Below are 19,363 nucleotides of genomic sequence, written 5' to 3' on the forward strand. Positions count from 1 at the left end.
ATCAGACTAGAGAATCTTGTTTCTCATGTTCTGAGAGTCCTTTAGGTGCCTTTTGGCCAAATCCAAGCGGGCCGTCATGTGCCTTTTACTGAGGAGTGGCTTCCGCCTGGCCACTCCATTATAAAGGCCTGATTGGTGGAGTGTGGCAGAGATGGTTGTCCTTCTGGAAGGTTCTCCCATCTCCGCAGAGGACCTCTGGAGCTCTGTTAGAGTGACCATCGGGTCCTAGTTCACCATTTAAGAATGATGGAGGCCACTGTGTTGTTGGGGACCTTCAATGCTGCAGCCCTTTTTTGGTACCCTTCCCCAGATCTGTGCCTCGACACAATCCCTTCGACCTCATGGCTTGGGATTTGATATGACACGCACTGTCAACTGTGGGACCTTATGTAGACAGTTGTGTGCCTTTCCAAATCATGTCCAATCAATTGAATTTACCACGGGTTGTAGAAAAATCTCAAGGATGATCAATGGAAACAGGATGCACCTGAGCTCCATTTTGAGTCTCAATGCACAGGGTTTGTATACTTAAGTAAATAAGGAATTTCTGTTTTTTATTTTTAATACATTTGCAAAACATTTTTTTTGCTTTGTCATTATGGGGTATTGTGTGTAGATTGATCAGGGGGAGAAAAAAAATCAATTTTAGAATGTGGAATGTAGAAAAAGGGAAGAATAATTTCCAAATGCACTGTACATGCTAGCATTGAGTGTGTGCCTGCATGTGTGTGCAAGAGAGTACGTACAGTCGTGGCCAAAAGTTTAGAGAATGGCACAAATATTAATTTTCACAAAGTCTGCTGCCTCAGTTTGTATGATGTCAATTTGCATATACTCCAGAATGTTATGAAGAGTGATCAGATTATTTGCAATTAATTGCAAAGTCCCTCTTTGACATGCAAATTAACTGAATCCCGCAAAAACATTTCCACTGCATTTCAGCCCTGCCACAAAAGGACCAGCTGTGTAACGGCCGTCGTATGAAGTGGACCAAGGCGCATTGGGTTGAGTGCTCATTTTAACTTTATTTAGAACACTTATGAAACAAAACAAGAAAAATGAACGGACGACAAACAGTAATGCAGGCTACACACAGCTGTGCAATAACAACCTCCCACACTTCCCATTACAAACACACCCCTATACATAGGACCTTCAATCAGAGGCAATGAGGAACAGCTGCCTCCAATTGAAGGCCAATCCCAATTAACTAAACATAGAACTAAACACCCTAGATCTAACTTAGAAATACACTAACCTAGAACATAATCCATAAAACCCCGGAACACTCTAAACAAACACCCCTCTACATAACACATATCCCAACACACCCCGAACCACATAAAACAAACACCCCCTGCCACGTCCTGACCAAATTATAATAACAAATAACCCCTTTACTGGTCAGGATGTGACAAGCTGACATCATGTCAGTGATTCTCTCGTTAACACAGGTGTGAGTGTTGACGAGGAGAAGGCTGGAGATCACTCTGTCATGCTGATTGAGTTCGAATAACAGACTGGAAGCTTCAAAAGGAGGGTGGTGCTTGGAGTCATTGTTCTTCTTCTGTCAACCATGGTTACCTGCAAGGAAACACGTGCCGTCATCATTGCTTTGCACAAAAAGGGCTTCACAGGCAAGGATATTGCTGCCAGTAAGATTGCACCTAAATCAACTATTTATAGGATCATCAAGAACTTCAAGGAGAGCGGTTCAATTGTTGTGAAGAAGGCTTCAGGGCGCCCAAGAAAGCTTGCTCAGGAATGGCAGCAGGCAGGTGTGAGTGCATCTGCACGCACAGTGAGGCGAAGACTTTTGGAGGATGGCCTGGTGTCAAGAAGGGCAGCAAAGAAGCCACTTCTCTCCAGGAAAAACATCACGGACAGACTGATATACTGCAAAAGGTACAGGGATTGGACTGCTGGGGACTGGGGTAAAGTCATTTTCTCTGATGAATCCCCTTTCCGATTGTTTGGGGCATCCGGAAAAAAGCTTGTCGGAGAAGACAAGGTGAACGCTACCATCAGTCCTGTGCCATGCCAACAGTAAAGCATCCTGAGACCATTCATGTGTGGAGTTGCTTCTCAGCCAAGGGAGTGGGCTCATAGAATTTTGCTTAAGAACACAGCCATGAATAAACAATGGTACCAACACATCCTCCGAGAGCAACTTCTCCCAACCATCCAGGAACAGTTTGGTGACGAACAATGCCCTTTCCAGCATGATGGAGCACCTTGCCATAAGGCAAAAGTGATAACTAAGTGGCTCGGGGAACAAAACATCGATATTTTGTGTCCATGGCCAGGAAACTCCCCAGACCTTAATCCCATTGAGAACTTGTGGTCAATCCTCAAGAGGCGGGTGGACAAACAAAACCCCACAAATTCTGACAAACTCCAAGCATTGATTATGCAAGAATGGGCTGCCATCAGTGAGGATGTGACCCAGAAGAAAATTGACAGCATGCCAGGGCGGATTGCAGAGTTCTTGAAAAAGAAGGGTCAACACTGCAAATATTGACTCTTTGCATCAACTTGCATCAGTCAATAAAAGTCTTTGACACTTATGAAGTGCTTGTAATTATACTTCAGTATTCCATAGTAACATCTGAAAAAAATATCTAAAGACACTGAGGCAGCAGACTTTGTGAAAATTAATATTTGTGTCATTCTCAAAACTTTTGGCCCGACTGTACATAATATTCTAGCTTGAATTGAGAAGCCTCATGGCAGACTTATGGAGCTAAATGTGTTAGCGGTAGTTCCTTTTGTCAGTGAGTTGACCAGCTAGGCCAGCTAGCAAAATATGTAAAATGTGTAGTATAGAAGGAACATAGCTTTAAAACGGCAACATTTTCTCTTAGTCTCTTACACTCATCTCACAAGTGTGTGTGTGTGTGTGTGTGTGTGTGTGTGTGTGTGTGTGTGTGTGTGTGTGTGTGTGTGTGTGTGTGTGTGTGTGTGTGTGTGTGTGTGTGTGTGTGTGTATGTGTGTGCATTTGTGTGTGAGATTGCCTTTCTAGAAATCCTGACACATGTCCCTGATAAACACTCCTGCCACAATTTCTCTACCTGTGTCATCTGAATGGAAGTCCTTATGCAATACTGTCCCAGCCCTTTGCCTCCATCTTGTAACATGAAACTTGTAACATTCACGCACACACACACGCAAACACACACACACACACACACACACACACACACACACACACACACACACACACACACACACACACACACACACACACACACACACACACACACACACACACAAACACAAACACACACACGCACACGCACAGTACTTAGTGTTATTATTCATACCGCAGCAACCTTGTCCCATTTTGTGTCTGTGTGAATGGTTCTCTAAGGTGTTATAAAGACTATAGCAGTAAAATATCATGCTTTATGAGACCTGAGCTCCTGGGATATGCAGATGATCTTCAGCCAGCTCTAATTATTGTATTTCACTCCGACACATCTTTAATTATTCATTTGTTATACAGCTTTTGTGTATGTGTGTGTGTGTGTGTGTGTGTGTGTGTGTGTGTGTGTGTGTGTGCGCTTCTTGGGTGGGATGGGCGAGCTAGCAGTCTGTCATTGATTTTAATGTAAAAATCAGTCTGTGCTATGAACTTCAGTACCTCTGCAGCAGGCAGGAAGGCAGGCGGCTCTAACCATGCACACACAGACACACACACATACCGCCACGTGCGTCACTATGAAATTGTAGAGCAGTCCACAACAGCGCCACGGTGTTCAGCCACCTGATTCACTACCCACCAGTAGCACCATTACCAGCACAGTAATATTACAGAAGACGGGAGAGAGGCAGCGAGAGGGAGGAGAGAGGGGGAGAGAAGAGGAGAAGAAGATAGATGGTGGGAAGAGGGGGAGGAGTAGGAGGGTAATAGAGAAAATTAGGAGAGGAGAATACATAGAGAGAGAGAAATGATGTGCTAGCTCAATATGTACCTCCTCTTTGTCCAGGAGCAGCATCTGACAGTCAGTGACCACACAGAACTTGGGGTTCCACACGGTCCTCTCGTCATAGGGGTGACCACACGACATCCAGTAGGCCGGGGGACCCCACACGTCTAAAGAGAGAAAGGGGGAGATAGAGAGACAGAGGTGGTAGAGAGAGAAAAAGAGAGAGAGAGAGACAGAAAGAGAGAGAGAGAAAGGAGAGGGTGATAGAGAGAGAGGGGGGAGGGAGAGAGAGAGTAAATGAGAAAAATAGGAAAACTTGTTAAAACTTCTTCAGGCTAAGGTCTATTATTCTCCATTTCCTGTCTGACTGACGTGCCCAAAGTAAACTGCCAATTATTCAGGCCCAGAAACCAGGATATGCATATAATTGGTACCATTGGATAGAAAACACTTTGAAGTTTCTAGAAATGTTAAAATAATGTATGAGACTATAACACAATTGATATGGTAGAAGAAAATCCAAAGAGCCCATGCTCTTTCAATGGAAAGCTAAGGGTCCTATGCAATTCCAGCTCCCAGATTGCAATTCCTATGGCTTCCACTAGATGTCAACAGTCTTTAACCTGTTTGGGATAGGGGGCAGTATTGAGAATTTTGGAAAAAATATGTTCCCATTTTTAACTGCCTCCTACACCAACTCAGAAGCTAGAATATGCATATTATTGTTCAGGTTTGGATAGAAAACACTCTGAATTTTCTAAAACTGTTTGAATGGTGTCTGTGAGTATAACAGAACTCCTATGGCAGGCAAAAACCTGACAAGGTTTCAAGCAGGAAGTACCCTGTCTGACAAGGAGTCGTGCGTCTTGCATCTTTTTATTGAAAAGTAAGGATCTTAGCTGTAACGTGACAATTACCAGGGCTCCAATAGGCTCTCAGAACCCGCGAAAAACCTGAAGGTTTACGAGGGAGCCTCAGGCTGAAACACATTATCACCTTTTGTAAGTGGCTGCTCAGAGGACCTTTGAATGAGGCGCGTGCACGATTCGCTCCTGAGGATAAATTTTATTCGGCTGTTTAGGCTCAATGCATATTCCCGGTCGGAATATTATCACTTATCTACGAGATAAATGGCATAAAAATTGGTTTTAAACAGCGGTTGACATGCTTCGAAGTACGGTAATGGAATATTTAGACATTTTTGTCACGCCAATGCGCCATGCGCGACACCGTGATGAAGCATTCTGATAGTGTCTAGAACTCACGAACAAAACGTCGCTGTTTGGATATAACGATGGATTATTTGGGACCAAACCAACATTTGTTATTGAAGTAGAAGTCCTGGCAGTGTATTCTGACGAAGAACAAGCAAGGTAAGAACATTTTTCTTATAGGAAATGTGATTTTGGTGGAGGCTGACCTGGGTGGGTATCTAAATAGCTAGCCCTGTGATGCCGGGCTATGTACTTAGATTATTGCAAAATGTGCTTCATCCGAAAAGCTATTTTAAAATCGGACATATCGAGTGCATAGAGGAGTAATGTATCTATAATTCTTAAAATAATTGTTATGCTTTTTGTGAACGTTTATCGTGAGTAATTTAGCAAACTGTTAGTAAATTCCCCGGAAGTTTGCGGGGGTTATGCTTTTTCTGAACGTCACATGCTAATGTAAAAAGCTGTTTTTTGATATAAATATGAACTTGATTGAACAGACATGCATGTATTGTATAACACAATGTCCTAGGTGTGTCATCTGATGAAGATCATAAAAGGTTAGTGCTGCATTTAGCTGTGGTTTGGTTTTATGTGACATGATATGCTAGCTTGAAAAATGGGTGTCTGATTATTTCTGGCTGGGCACTCTGCTGACATAATCTAATGTTTTACTTTCGTTGTAAAGCCTTTTTGAAATCGGACAGTGGGGTTAGATTAACGAGATTCTTGTCTTTAAATAGCTGTAAAATAGTCATATGTTTGAGAAATTGAAGTAATAGTATTTCTAACGATTCAAAAATCGCGCCACTGGATTTCAGTGGCTGTTACGTAGGTGGGACGAGTTCGTCCCACATGCGCCAGAGAGGTTAATCAAGATTTCAGGCTTGTTTCTTCCCAAACGAGGAAGAATTTTGAGTTTTGGTACAGGGAGTCAGAGTTGGAAAACAGTCTGCGTGTGTGCGTCGAAGAGGACGCGCACTTGCTAATTTTACTTTTCTTTTGAACATACTTCTTTCCGTATGAAATATTATAGTTTAATTACATTTTGGGCTACCTGGGGATTAAATTGATATGTATTTTGACTTGTTTTAACAAAGTTTAGCGGTAGCTTTTTGGATTCCTTTCTCTGCATGTTGAACGGGTGTATTACTCAAATCTATGGCGCCAACTAAACAGACTTTTTGGGATATAAAGAAGGATTTTATCTAACAAAACGACCATGCATGTTGTAGCTGGGACCCTTGGGATTGCAAATCAGAGGAAGATTTTCAAAAAGTAAGGGAATATTTAATCGCTATTTGTGATTTTCCGAAGCCTGTGCTGTTTGAAAAATATTTTGATGTGGGGCGCCGTCCTCAAACAATTGCATGGCATGCTTTTGCTGTAAAGCCAATTGTAAATTGGTCAATGCAGTTAGATTAACAAGAATTTAAGCTTTAAACCAATATAAGACACTTGTATGTAGCTAGATGTTTAATATGCATAATCTTTCAGATTATTTATTTGAATTGCGCGCCCTCCAATTTCACCGGAAGTTGTCGACAGGTGTCCCGCTGACGGCACGCCTAGCCCTAATACAGTATGTCAATGTGTTTTATATCTCAGCAGATTTTAAGACAGGGAGAAAACGATGGACTTTACACTAAGAACAGAGCTGACAACCTGCGAGACGGGAATACAACACAAACTGAAAATGAGTGAACAGAAAAAGAAAAAGGCAATCACAGTTTTATTCCATGTGTCTCTTTCATGTAACTCGACTCGCTCAACAAACACTTCAACTCAGTCAATATAAAACCCCTGATACTCTTTACTCCTTAATGAATATCTGACCAGAGGGTATTCACTGGAGTGCTTTCTGCTCCTTCCTACCCCATCTACACAATGTCGGAGGAGGAACATGACGTGTATAAACCGCATAGCTACTGTAAGTCTCCTAGACAAGCTAAATAAGCAGCACGTGGATGTCAGATCTTATGAGATAAGTATGTGCTTGCTTATGGTAGAAGTACATTTCTCAATGTACAGTGAACAAAAATATAAACGTAACATGCAACAATTTCTAAGATTTTACTGAGTTACAGTTCATATAAGGACATCAATCAATTTAACCCTCCTGTTGTGTTCGTTTCATATGAATTAATTCTGTGTTCCTGGTCCAAAATGACCGCCCAATTATAGCTGGTTCTAAATCCATAATAATCCATATATTATCACCTAATGTTGTGTTAGATCTTTTTATCAACTTAAGTTCTTGTGAACATTACAAGTTTCACAGACCTGAGCTCATACAACTCGTTTTTGAGTAAAAAAAGCATAATGTATGGATTATTTTGACTATAACAAATACTCAGATGAAACGTATTGTGCTATTTATCACAGACTACTTTGTGTCACAGTTTAACAAGGACTCTCCTCCTCTCCAGTGTCATGATCAAAGATATGATCAACAGCCTTACATACAGTATATCGTTTGGTCATTGTGCTGCCACAGAATGAATTGTGAGGCCTCAAAAAAGCTTCATAAACCAGAGCTGCGAGAAAAGTTATATAAATTATTTAAACAATGTTGCGATTGTTTGTGAGAATGCCAACAGGTGTGGTTCCTGTGGGGGAAAGATTCTATTGGGGAAAGGTTCCCGTGGGGGTTGCCATGGAAGCCAAGAAGGGCAGTGAGGTGTGCGCAGTAGAGGATTTAGGTATGGGCAACATGGGCAGCCACCCTGGGCGGCATCTTGCCGGGGGCGGCACTGGGCGCCAGCACAAAATAATTTAGTGACATTTGCGCGATCGGTTTTCTATCGCTTATTTGCACGTCATGTCAATGATATCATGTCACCGTGTGGGACTGTGGGTCAATTAACCTTGTCGGAGTGGGCGCCTTGATTCTAGTTTGTGAGCTAGGCAGGCTACTGCTGGGAAGGTCTCTCACTCAGAAGTACGAGATGGGGAGGGGGGCGGGGGTAGGTTGACCTCAGGTCCCCACTGGAAGGCTGAGGTAGGGGGGGCTGGGGTAGGTTGACCTCAGGTCCCCACTGGAAAGCTGAGGTAGGGGGAGCTGGGGTAGGTTGACCGCAGGTCCCCCCACTGGAAGGCTGAGGTAGGGGGGGCTGGGGTAGGTTGACCTCAGGTCCCCACTGGAAGCCTGAGGTAGGGGGAGCGGGGGTAGGTTGACCTCAGGTCCCCACTGGAAGCCTGAGGTAGGGGGAGAGGGGGTAGGTTGACCTCAGGTCCCCACTGGAAGCCTGAGGTAGGGGGAGCGGGGGTAGGTTGACCTCAGGTCCCCACTGGAAGCCTGAGGTAGGGGGAGAGGGGGTAGGTTGACCTCAGGTCCCCACTGGAAGGCTGAGGTAGGGGGAGCGGGGGTAGGTTGACCTCAGGTCCCCACTGGAAGGCTGAGGTAGGGGGAGCGGGGGTAGGTTGACCTCAGGTCCCCACTGGAAGGCTGAGGTAGGGGTAGCGGGGGTAGGTTGACCTCAGGTCCCCACTGGAAGGCTGAGGTAGGGGGAGCGGGGGTAGGTTGACCTCAGGTCCCCACTGGAAGGCTGAGGTAGGGGAAGCTGGGGTAGGTTGACCTCAGGTCCCCACTGGAAGCCCGAGGTAGGGGGAGCGGGGGTAGGTTGACCTCAGGTCCCCACTGGAAGGCTGAGGTAGGGGAATCTGGGGTAGGTTGAAATCAGGTCCCCACTGGAAGCCCGAGGTAGGGGGAGCTGGGGTAGGTTGACCTCAGGTCCCCACTGGAAGCCCGAGGTAGAGGGAGCGGGGGTAGGTTGACCTCAGGTCCCCACTGGAAGCCCGAGGTAGGGGGAGCTGGGGTATCTGTCTAATAGCGCGCCTCTGACTATGTACAGTACTAATGCAATTAGTAAAATCAGTCACACCACGAAATGCTACCAAATAAACCACAATTCACTCATAATACTGTGAATATACAGTTTCACAAACATATTGTTGCATTTTTTCTTGTTTGTGAGAAATCGTTAGTAAACCTGTCTGCACACCGCCAAGGTGAATTGGTTTAGTCTTGACTCTTGGTTGACAGTGTTGGGGGATGGGTAGTGTATTGATGTTCGAGTGCCAAATCAACACAAATGGATAAGAAAAGGTCTAAACCATCAGTTTAGGAAAAAGAGGAAAGAAGAAGAGGTGAAATGCGCAAAAGATAAAGGTATGCAGCTACTTATGCTGATATTTTGTATATTTTGTTATATATTGAGTCTTTTGGGGTGTCTTATACCTAGGGTGGTAGGTAGCCTAGTGGTTACAGAGTTGGGCCAGTAACCAAAAGGTTGCTGGATTGAATCCCTGTGTAGACAAGATAATAAATTAATAGTGTAATAATTGAATTCTCTTTTTTATTTATGTACTACATTTTGTTTCTATTTGACTTTGATACTTCTTTTTGATATTTATGAGTCTTATTTTTGTATGTATTTTTATATTTATATAGTTTTAAATGTTATGATTATTTATTTGTGTTGTTCCAAATGTCTGGGGGGGGCACTGAAGGGGGGGTTCGCCGAGCTAGGACCGTCACTGTGTGTGTGTGTGTGTGTGTGTGTGTGTGTGTGTGTGTGTGTGTGTGTGTGTGTGTGTGTGTGTGTGTGTGTGTGTGTGTGTGTGTGCTCAAACATACATGCATGTGGGGGTCTGGGAGAGGAAGCGTGTCCATCTGATGAATGGGCATGTGCCTGAACTCAATTTTATACACTAATTGTAGTCTCACCCATTCATTTCTAATGACCGGTCATTTTTGACCAGGAACACCACAGGTGCACAAAACTTAAATAAAACACACAAAATGTTATGAAAATCATCAAAATGCATTTTGTGTGTTCAGATGCCCTGTGCAGACAAAGTCATGGAACCTTATGACAATTAGATTAAATGAACTATATTTTTCAGAGAGAGAACTTCAACCGGAACACAGCAGGAGGGTTAAATAGTTTCATTAGGCCCTAATTTATGGAGTTCACAACTGGGGATACAGATTAGGGATGTCAAACGTTCAGCCTGCTGCACAGACCCTATAGTCTAGAGCGCCTGGTTAAATGGTGCTCAGGAGTGTTTTTAAACATTCTCCATGGTTAAAGTAGGAAGAAATATAAAGTATACAAAACATTAAGAACTCCTGCTCTTTCCATGACAGACTGACCAGGTGAATCCAGGTGAAAGCTATGATCCATTATTGATGTCCCTTATTAAATCCACTTCAATCAGTGTACAGTAGATGACGGGGAGGAGACAGGTTAAAACCTCTTAAGGATTGGACCCTTTTTTCATATTTTCGCCCAACATGGCATACCCAAATCTAACTGCCTGTAGCTCAGGCCCTGAAGGAAGGATGTGCATTTTCTTGGTACCATTTGAAAGGAAACACTTTGAAGAGTTGTGGAAATGGGAAATGAATGTAGGTGAATATAACACAATAGATCTGGTAAAAGATAATACAAAGAAAAAAACATCTGTTTAAAAAAAAAAAGAAATGCAGGAGAAAGGTCATAATGTATTATTTCAGCCCAGATGCAATTTAGATTGTGTCCACTAGATGGCAGCAGTGTGCGCGCAAAGTTTTAGACTGATCCAATGAACCACTGCATTTCTGTTCAAAATGTTGTATCAAGACTGCCCAAATGTGCCTAATTTGTTTATTAATAACATTTCATGTTCAAAACTGTGCACTCTCCTCAAACAATAGCATGGTATTATTTCACTGTAATAGCTACTGTAAATTGGACAGTGCAGTTATATTAACAAGAATTGAAGCTTTCTTACAATATCAGATATGTTTATGTCCTGGAAAATGTTCTTGCTACTTACAACCCCATGCTAATCGCATTAGCCTACTTTAGCTCAACCGTCCCGTGGAAGGGACACCGATCCCATTAAAGAAGGATTTTTAAGCCTTGAGACAATTGAGACATGGATTGTGTATGTGTGCCATTCAGATGGTGAATGGGCAAGACAAAATACATGTGCCTTTGAGCGGGGTAAGGTACAGTGAGGGAAAACAGTATTTGATCCCCTGCTGATTTTCTACGTTTGCCCACTGACAAAGAAATGATCAGTCTATAATTTTAATGGTAGGTTTATTTGAACAGTAAGAGACAGAATAACAACAAAAAAATCCAGAAAACATGTCAAAAATGTTATAAATTGATTTGCATTTTAATGAGGGAAATAAGTATTTGACCCCCTCTCAATCAGAAAGATTTCTGGCTCCCAGGTGTCTTTTATACAGGTAACGAGCTGAGATTAGGAGCACAATCTTATACCATAGTATTTACTATGTCTATGCACACTAGGTAAGACCTGGGCGGACTACCCCCTGTATTTTGGTTAGTGTGCCAGGTGGTGTTAAGTGTTGGTAGGAGAAGGGACTCTTTTACTTTCTTTGCTTTGGTTCCGTCCAGCCCCTTTTCCCCACATTTACCGTGTTAAGGAAATAAATTCCCTGTTAAAGGTAATATTCTCTGCCTCTGTCATCCTTATCCTCACCTACAATCACATACCTCTTTCACTACATGGGGAGTTGAGTTGTAGCGGGGTGTTGCGTTCCCTCCACCAAGAGGTGTACGTAACAAGGTGAAAAAAAATGTTGTCTATCAACAATGACAAGCCACTGGAGTCTGACAACTTGGATGGAAAATGACTGAGGATAATAGAGGATGATATTGCCACTCCTATTTTCCATATCTTCAATTTCAGCCTACTAGGCCTGGAGGGAAACAAAAGTCATTCCGCTAACTAAGAATCGTAAAGCCCCCTTTAACGGCTCAAACAGCCGACCAATCAGCCTGTTACCAACCCTTAGTAAAGTTTTGAAAAAATTGTGTTTGACCAGATACAATGCTATTTTACAGTAAACAAATTGACAGACTTTCAACACGCTAATAGGGAAGGACATTAAAGGACAGCACTTACACAAATGACTGATGATTGGCAGAGAGAAATTGATGATACAAATATTGTGGGGGCTATTTTGTTAGTCTTCAGTGCGTCTTTTGACATTATTGATCATAGTCTGCTGCTGGAAAAACGTGTTATAGCTTTACACCCCCTGCTATATTGTGGATAAAGAGTTACCTGTCTAACCGAACACAGAGGGTGTTCTTTAATGGAAGCCTCTCCAACATAATTCAGGAATAATCTGGAATTCCACAGGGCAGCTGTCTACTGTAGGCCCCTTCATTTTTTCAATCTTTACTAATGACATGGCTTTGAGTAAAGCCAGTTTGTCTATGTATGCAGAGACTCAACACTATACACGTCAGCTACTACAGCACCTGAAATGACTGCAACACTTAACAAAGAGCTGCAGTTTCAGAATGGGTGGCAAGGAATAAGTTAGTCCTAAATATTTCTAAAACTAAAAGCATTGTATTTGGGACTAATTCACTATACCCTAAACCTCAACTAAATTGTCTAAGAAATCATGTGGAAATTGAGCAAGTTGAGATGACTAAACTGCTTGGAGTAACCCTAGATTGTGAACTGTCATAGTCAAAACATATTGATACAACAGTGTCTAAGATGGGGAGAAGTCTGTCCATAATAAAGCCCTGCTCTACCTTCTTAACAACACTATCAACAAGGCAGGTCCTACATGCTCTAGTTTTGTCACATCTGGACTACTGTTCAGTCGTGTGGTTAGATGCCACAAAGATGGACTTATGAAAATTGCAATTGGCTCAGGACAGGACAGCCTGGCTGGCCCTTGGATGTACACAGAGAGCAAACAATATGCATGTCAATCTCTCCTGGCTCAAAGTAGAGAAGAGATTGATTTCATCACTACTTGTATTTATGAGAGGTATTACATGTTCAAAACACCGAGCTGCCTGTTTGAACTACTGGCGCACAGCTCAGACACCCATGCATACCCCACAAGACATGTCACCAAGAGGTGTCTTCACAGTCCCCAAGTCCAGAACAGACTATGGGAGGCGCACAGTACTACATAGAGCCATGACTACATGTAACTCTATTTCACATCAGGTAACTGATGCAAGCAGTTGAATCAGATTTACATTTTTTATAAAAATACAGTTTATGGAACAGCGCGGACTGTAAAGCAACACCAACATAGGCACAGACACATGCATAGACACACATGATAACAGACGTACTATACATATATACACATGGATTTTGTGTTGTATATATGTGGTAGTGGAGTATGGGCCTGAGGGCACACATTTAGTGTGTTGTGAATTCTGTAATGAATCTACTGTAATGTATTTAAAATTGTTTAACTGACATAATTTTGCCAGACCCCAGGAAGAGTAGCTGCTGCCTTGGCAGGAACTAATGGGGATCCATAATAAACCCCAGGAAGAGTAGCTGCTGCCTTGGCAGGAACTAATGGGGAGCCATAATAAACCCCAGGAAGAGTAGCTGCTGCCTTGGCAGGAACTAATGGGGATCCATAATAAACCCCAGGAAGAGTAGCTGCTGCCTTGGCAGGAACTAATGGGGAGCCATAATAAACCCCAGGAAGAGTAGCTGCTGCCTTGGCAGGAACTAATGGGGAGCCATAATAAATAGTAATAGAGTCCATGCTCCGATGAATTGAGGCTGTTCTGAGGGCAAAAGGGGAGGTGCAACTCAATATGAGGACGATGTTACTAGAGTTTGGTATAATCAGTGTAGGTGTCATTGTTGTAAAAATGTGTGTGTGCTACATTTACTACCAGCATATATTCAAATATTTAATTATTTTGACATATTTCATTATGTTTTTTTATGCAAATGTTCCTATAGTGGACAGAAAGTGTTACTACATTACACAGACGTTTTCACAGCACAAGAATGAAAGGAAATACATATCCTTTTTACTTCAGATTTGTGATGTTAGTATTAAAGTTTATAATCATCACAATCTCATAAAATCATTTGCTAAAACAGATCAATATCTTTAGTTTAGTACCAGTGTTTTTGTTATACGCGCCAGTCTGCAGTGGGACTTAAAAACGCAGCTGTGATTTTCAGACCACGCTGGCTAGAAAAGAATGGTGTGCTCTTCCCATACGTATGTCTGGCTTCACATGAATTCATGGATTTGAGGGTTAAGCTATCTTTCAAATGAAAGCCAACCCTTGTCGCTATTTAAAAACCGATGTCAGGAGGTGATTTGTTGAAATCATCCAGTCAAAAAAGTGTTGTTTCCTTTTTATTGGCCATCTAAAGAAACAATTTTCTCACAGAGATATAAGTTAGTGAAACCAAGATTAAGGTTTGTCTGTTACAAGAGCGCAAACGGTACATGCCACAGCGGTTATTGTCCCATTTCCATTGGTTTAAATACAATATCGACGTGAGTGATTAATTTGCACGAACTATTGATTATACACTACCGTTCAAAAGTTTGGGGTCACTTAGACATGTCCTTGTTTTTGAAAGAAAGCACCTGTTTTGTCCATTTAAAATAACATCAAATTGATCAGAAATACAGTGTAGACATTGTTATGGTTGTAAATGACTATTGTAGCTGGAAACTGATGGTTTTTAATGGAATATCTACATAGGCGTAGAGAGGCCCATTGTCAGCAACCATCACTCCTGTGTTCCAATGGCACGTTGTGTTAACTAATCCAAGTTTATCATTTTAAAAGGCTAATTGATCATTAAAAAACCCTTTTGAAAGTATGTTAGCACAGCTGAAAACTGTTGTTCTAATAAAAGAAGCAATAAAACTGGCCTTCTTTAGACTAGTTGAGTATCTGGAGCATCAGCATTTGGCCAGAAACAAAGAACTTTCTTCTGAAACTCGTCAGTCTATTCTGGTTCTGAGAAATGAAGGCTATTCCATGCAAGAAATTGCCAAGAAACTGAAGATCTCGTACAACGCTGTGTACTACTCCCTTCACAGAACAGCGCAAACTGGCTCTAAGCAGAACAGAAAGAGGAGTGGGAGGCCCCGGTGCACAACTGAGCCTCACAAGTCCTCAACTGGCAGCTTCATTAAATAGTACCCGCAAAACACCAGTCTCAACGTCAACAGTGAAGAGGCAACTCTGGGATGTTGGCCTTCTAGGCAGAGTTCCTCTGTCCAGTGCCTGTGTTCTTTGCCCATCTTAATCTTTTCTTTTTATTAGCCAGTCTGAGATATGGCTATTTCTTTGCAACTCTGCCTAGAAGCCTCCCGGAGATGCCTCTTCACGGTTGATGTTGAGACTGGTGTTTTGCTGGTACTATTTAATGAAGCTGCCAGTTGAGGACTTGTGAGGTGTCTGTTTCTCAAACTGGACACTCTAATGTACTTGTCCTCTTGCACAGTTGTGCACCGGGGCTTCCCACTCCTCTTTCCATTCTGGTTAGAGCCAGTTTGCAGCTACAATAGTCATTTACAACATTAACAATATCTACACTGTATTTCTGATCAATTTTATGTTATTTTAATGGACAAAAAATGTGCTTTTCTTTCAAAAACAAGGACATTTCTAAGTGACCCCAAACGTTTGAATGGTAGTGTATATTAAATATTGGTCCATGTGCAGTTTACTGAATAAGGTATCAATTTAGCAAAATACAAGTAATCTGATCACAAGTGTGACGTGTGTTTAGGGAGTATCTTTTATGTATTGGTCTTTAAAATATCTTATTATTTCAGCATATTGATTATGAATTTGGACATCTAGAACCATTGTTTTGACACTTGCCCATATAAATCAGAAAGCCATGACAACTGGAAGCAGCAACAGTATCATTTTCAATGTTTGTTTTAGGAATAAAAATGGTACTTCACATTCTTTTTCTACAGTATTCTACTTTATTAGATAAAAACGTGCTATGATTTATTGATTTTTATGATATTAGTGAAATTGGGATATCCTGCCTATAGAGAGAGCATGTAATAGGCCTGTAGTATTCCTTCCCATCAAGGAATGTTGTAACCTGTTGTAACGTCACCTATTAGAACATATTTTACCAAAGGTGTGTGTTTGTGTGTGTGGGCGCGTACGTGTGGTTGTGTGTGCATGCGTGTGTGTGTGTAGCATAGAGGGTAATGAGTGTATATGGGTCATGGTGTAATGTAGAGAAGAAGCATCAGCAGCAGCTCCTACTCCTGTGTTGGTTCCATGAAGAGGTAAAATCACTGCATGGGGTCTTTAAGTAGACCAAACAGCTGACCCAGAAAAACACACACACATACACACACACACACTTTTACACAGTGCTACTAGAAATTCAGAAAGGTGTTTTCCGAAAGGTATATAACAGTCTTGACTGAAACTATCCAACCACGTACATATTGCTCTCACAGAATCTCTCAGACATCACATACAGTACTTCATAACACCCATCATTTAAAAAGTATGCTGGTGGTCAAAAGCAATTTTCTAACTTTGGAAAGCGGTGAAAATATACAAAGCCATACATCTAGTTAAGATATGCGGCATTAAGAAACTCAATACAGCGAGAGTTTATGGAGATGGTTTAGATACATCATTCTGTTTCTCATCAATGTCAGCCTGATTTCACACTGACTGTTCAGAGACAGAAGCAATGATGTGCTCTGTTCTTTAAATGACAAACAGAGAGACAGAGGAAGATAGAAAGAGACAGTGTGAAAAGAGAGGGAGAAAGAGGAGAAACAAAGAAAGAGAAACGAAGGGAGACAAAGTCAGAGTGAGTGAAGAAAGAAGGATGGAGAAACAGAAGAAGAGGAATATAACAGTCATGTCTCACAGAGTTCTGTAACCTTCACCATCAATACAGACTGTATTTAAAACCCACATCACAGAGTTCTGTAACCTTCACTATCAACACAGACTGTATCTAAAACACACATCACAGAGTTCTGTTACATTCACCATCAACACAGACTGTATTTAAAACCCACATCACAGAGTTCTGTATCCTTCACCATCAACACAGACAGTATTTAAAACACATCTCAGAGTTCTGTAACCTTCACTATCAACACAGACAGTATTTAAAACACATCACAGAGTTCTGTAACATTCACCATCAACACAGACTGTATTTAAAACCCACATCACAGAGTTCTGTAACATTCACCATCAACACAGACTGTATTTAAAACCCACATCACAGAGTTCTGTAATCTTCACTATCAACACAGACAGTATTTAAAACACATCACAGAGTTCTGTAACCTTCACCATCAACACAGACAGTATTTAAAACACATCACAGAGTTCTGTAACCTTCACCATCAACACAGACTGTATTTAAAACACATCACAGAGTTCTGTAACCTTCACTATCAACACAGACAGTATTTAAAACACATCACAGAGTTCTGTAACCTTCACCATCAACACAGACAGTATTTAAAACACATCACAGAGTTCTGTAACCTTCACCATCAACACAGACTGTATTTAAAACACATCACAGAGTTCTGTAACCTTCACCATCAACACAGACTGTATTTAAAACCCACATCACAGAGTTCTGTAACCTTCACCATCAACACAGACAGTATTTAAAACACATCACAGAGTTCTGTAACCTTCACTATCAACACAGACAGTATTTAAAACACATCACAGAGTTCTGTAACCTTCACCATCAACACAGACTGTATTTAAAACACATCACAGAGTTCTGTAACCTTCACCATCAACATAGACAGAATTTAAAACACATCACAGAGATATGTAACCTTCACTATCAACACATACAGAATTTAAAACACATCACAGAGTTCTGTAACTTTCACTATCAACACAGACAGTATTTAAAACACATCAGAGTTCTGTAACCTTCACTATCAACACAGACAGAATTTAAAACACATCACAGAGTTCTGTAACCTTCACTATCAACACAGACAGTATTTAAAACACATCAGAGTTCTGTAACCTTCACTATCAACACAGACAGAATTTAAAACACATCACAGAGTTCTGTAACCTTCACTATCAACACAGACAGTATTTAAAACACATCAGAGTTCTGTAACCTTCACTATCAACACAGACAGTATTTAAAACACATCACATAGTTCTGTAACCTTCACCATCAACACAGACTGTATTTAAAACACATCACAGAGTTCTGTAACCTTCACCATCAACATAGACAGAATTTAAAACACATCACAGAGATATGTACCTTCACTATCAACACAGACAGAATTTAAAACACATCACAGAGTTCTGTAACCTTCACTATCAACACAGACAGTATTTAAAACACATCAGAGTTCTGCAACCTTCACCATCAACACAGACTGTATTTAAAACACATCACAGAGTTCTGTAACCTTCACCATCAACATAGACAGAATTTAAAACACATCACAGAGTTCTGTACCTTCACTATCAACACAGACATAATTTAAAACCCATCACAGAGTTATGTAACCTTCACTATCAACACAGACAGAATTTAAAACACATCACAGAGTTCTGTAACCTTCACTATCAACACAGACAGTATTTAAAATATATCACAGAGTTCTGTAACCTTCACTATCAACACAGACATAATTTAAAACCCATCACAGAGTTATGTAACCTTCACTATCAACACAGACAGAATTTAAAACACATCACAGAGTTCTGTAACCTTCACTATCAACACAGACAGTATTTAAAATACATCACAGAGTTCTGTAACCTTCACTATCAACACAGACAGTATTTAAAACACATCACAGAGTTCTGTAACCTTCACTATCAACACAGACAGTATTTAAAACCCATCACAGAGTTCTGTAACCTTCACTATCAACACAGACAGTATTTATAACACACATCATGAGTGTTTCCTGATTCCCACCTCTCTTCTGATTAACATAATGACAATACGTTGCCTGTAAAGTCTTCAGTGACTCAGAAGAACGTGTGTTATATAGCAGCTCATAAAATCCCAGCAGAACACAACCGTCCAGACGGCTCACTATGCCTGCAGCCATGTTACCATGCTACCATCCCTGATTTATGTGTTGGTGTTTTTCATAATAAACTCAATTATATCCAGGATGGAAATGAGGCTCTGTGGCCTTGGGGAATGTTGCGTATGTCTCTAGCTACCTACTGTACCTGTGTACTCTTTCCTTATCATCACCACGCATATCACTGGTGCTCTCTTTGATCATGGTGCTCTCTCTCTTTCTCTCTCTCTCTGAGACTTTTTTATTTCCCTACTATAAAACTGTATATCGGCAGATATATTGGTATTGGTAAGTTTTACCCCCTCCCTCCTGCCCTCCCGCCCCTACCACTTACTTTCTTTCTTTC

General features: G+C 41.4%; 1 protein-coding gene across 1 annotated transcript in view; it reads right to left on the reverse strand.

The window, feature by feature from the left end:
* The window catches only part of LOC115160300 (ras/Rap GTPase-activating protein SynGAP-like), a 189,932-nt gene that overhangs the window by 129,119 nt on the left and 41,450 nt on the right, over positions 1-19,363 (reverse strand). The window contains exon 2 of the mRNA XM_029710663.1: positions 3,976-4,097. Within this exon, the coding sequence (XP_029566523.1) occupies positions 3,976-4,097 (122 nt within the window). The remainder of the gene's footprint in view (positions 1-3,975; positions 4,098-19,363) is intronic.

Source organism: Salmo trutta, chromosome 23, assembly GCF_901001165.1.
Source record: "Salmo trutta chromosome 23, fSalTru1.1, whole genome shotgun sequence".
NCBI lineage: Eukaryota > Metazoa > Chordata > Actinopteri > Salmoniformes > Salmonidae > Salmo > Salmo trutta.